This window comes from Galeopterus variegatus, unplaced genomic scaffold (genome assembly GCF_000696425.1).
Source record: "Galeopterus variegatus unplaced genomic scaffold, G_variegatus-3.0.2 Scaffold4548, whole genome shotgun sequence".
Lineage (NCBI taxonomy): Eukaryota > Metazoa > Chordata > Mammalia > Dermoptera > Cynocephalidae > Galeopterus > Galeopterus variegatus.
Genome location: NW_007730659.1, coordinates 102,699 through 103,755, shown reverse-complemented (window position 1 = coordinate 103,755; position 1,057 = coordinate 102,699). Strand labels below are relative to the sequence as shown.

The 1,057-nt window shown below is 48.9% G+C and overlaps 1 protein-coding gene across 1 annotated transcript in view; it reads right to left on the bottom strand.

Annotated features, from left to right (window-relative positions):
• The window catches only part of LOC103603322 (chromosome unknown open reading frame, human C7orf57), a 23,585-nt gene that overhangs the window by 8,749 nt on the left and 13,779 nt on the right, over window positions 1-1,057 (bottom strand). The window contains exon 6 of the mRNA XM_008587810.1: window positions 377-474. Coding sequence (XP_008586032.1) covers window positions 377-474 — 98 coding nt within the window. The remainder of the gene's footprint in view (window positions 1-376; window positions 475-1,057) is intronic.

The following is a 1,057-nucleotide window of genomic DNA, read 5'->3' as shown; positions in this document are numbered from 1 at the left end:
GGGAACCGGTCTGTATGTGGGATCTGAACCCTCGGCGGGAGCGCTGGTGTGCTCCCAAGCGGCGCACTGTAGCAGTGCGCCACCGGGCCGGCCCCAGTTTCTCCTTCTAACAGAGGAGTGGCTGAGGTGCAGTCCCTTCGGGCTCTCATTGCATTCATGTTGCTTTGAGTCATCTTTTATCATCTCTGTTACAAAGCGAGAAGTATAACAGGAGGGGACAGAAGCACAGCAGGGGTGAGCAGGCGTGGCTGGGCCAGGGCTGTGTGGCTGGGCCGTGGGGAATTGTGGGGATGCTATAAGGTTGTCCCTTGGATGAAAGATGGAAGAACAAACCCAAATCTAATCCAGACAGTGTTTGTGTAGCTCAAACACTTACATCGGTGGGAAGGACAGCCGACTTCCTGCAGGGTCTTTAGGGCCAAGTGGAGTCCCCACTTTGCTCAGATACTTTGAGTTAATGGCTGGTAGCCTCACCTGTGTGAAGAAATGCAAGAAACCACAAGTTAGTGAAAAATATTCAACAGCTCAGACACTGGAGGAGAAGAAAAGTCACTAACAGTAGCAAAGATTAAAAACTTATAGGACTGAATATTCTGTGTGGTCACTCTTCTACTGTAAACGGTCACATTAAAATATAACTCAACAATAATCCCATTTGACAAAACGGTTATGTAAAAGGGACTGTCAGTAATTCAAAGGCAGTTTCTGTATCCCAGTAAAGATGCCACCTATTCAGGAGGGAGAACAACTAAAAACAGGAAAACGTGACCTACAAGAGGTCCTTGGTCCTGAAGGGGACTCTCCATGCCCGCATGAAATGAAAATGTATGTTCACACAGAAGCCTGTATGCAACGTTTACGATGGCTTTAGTAATAATCAGCAAGAACTGGAAACAGCCCAGATCTCCAGCAACAGGTGAATGGACAAGCAAACAGTACCATGATCCACGATGGGACACCTCTCAGTGCTACAAAGGAACGAGCTCTGACACTTAGCTGGCACCGCTGTGCTCAGGTGCTTTGCCACACGGAGAGGCCAGGTGGGAAGGGCCACGCA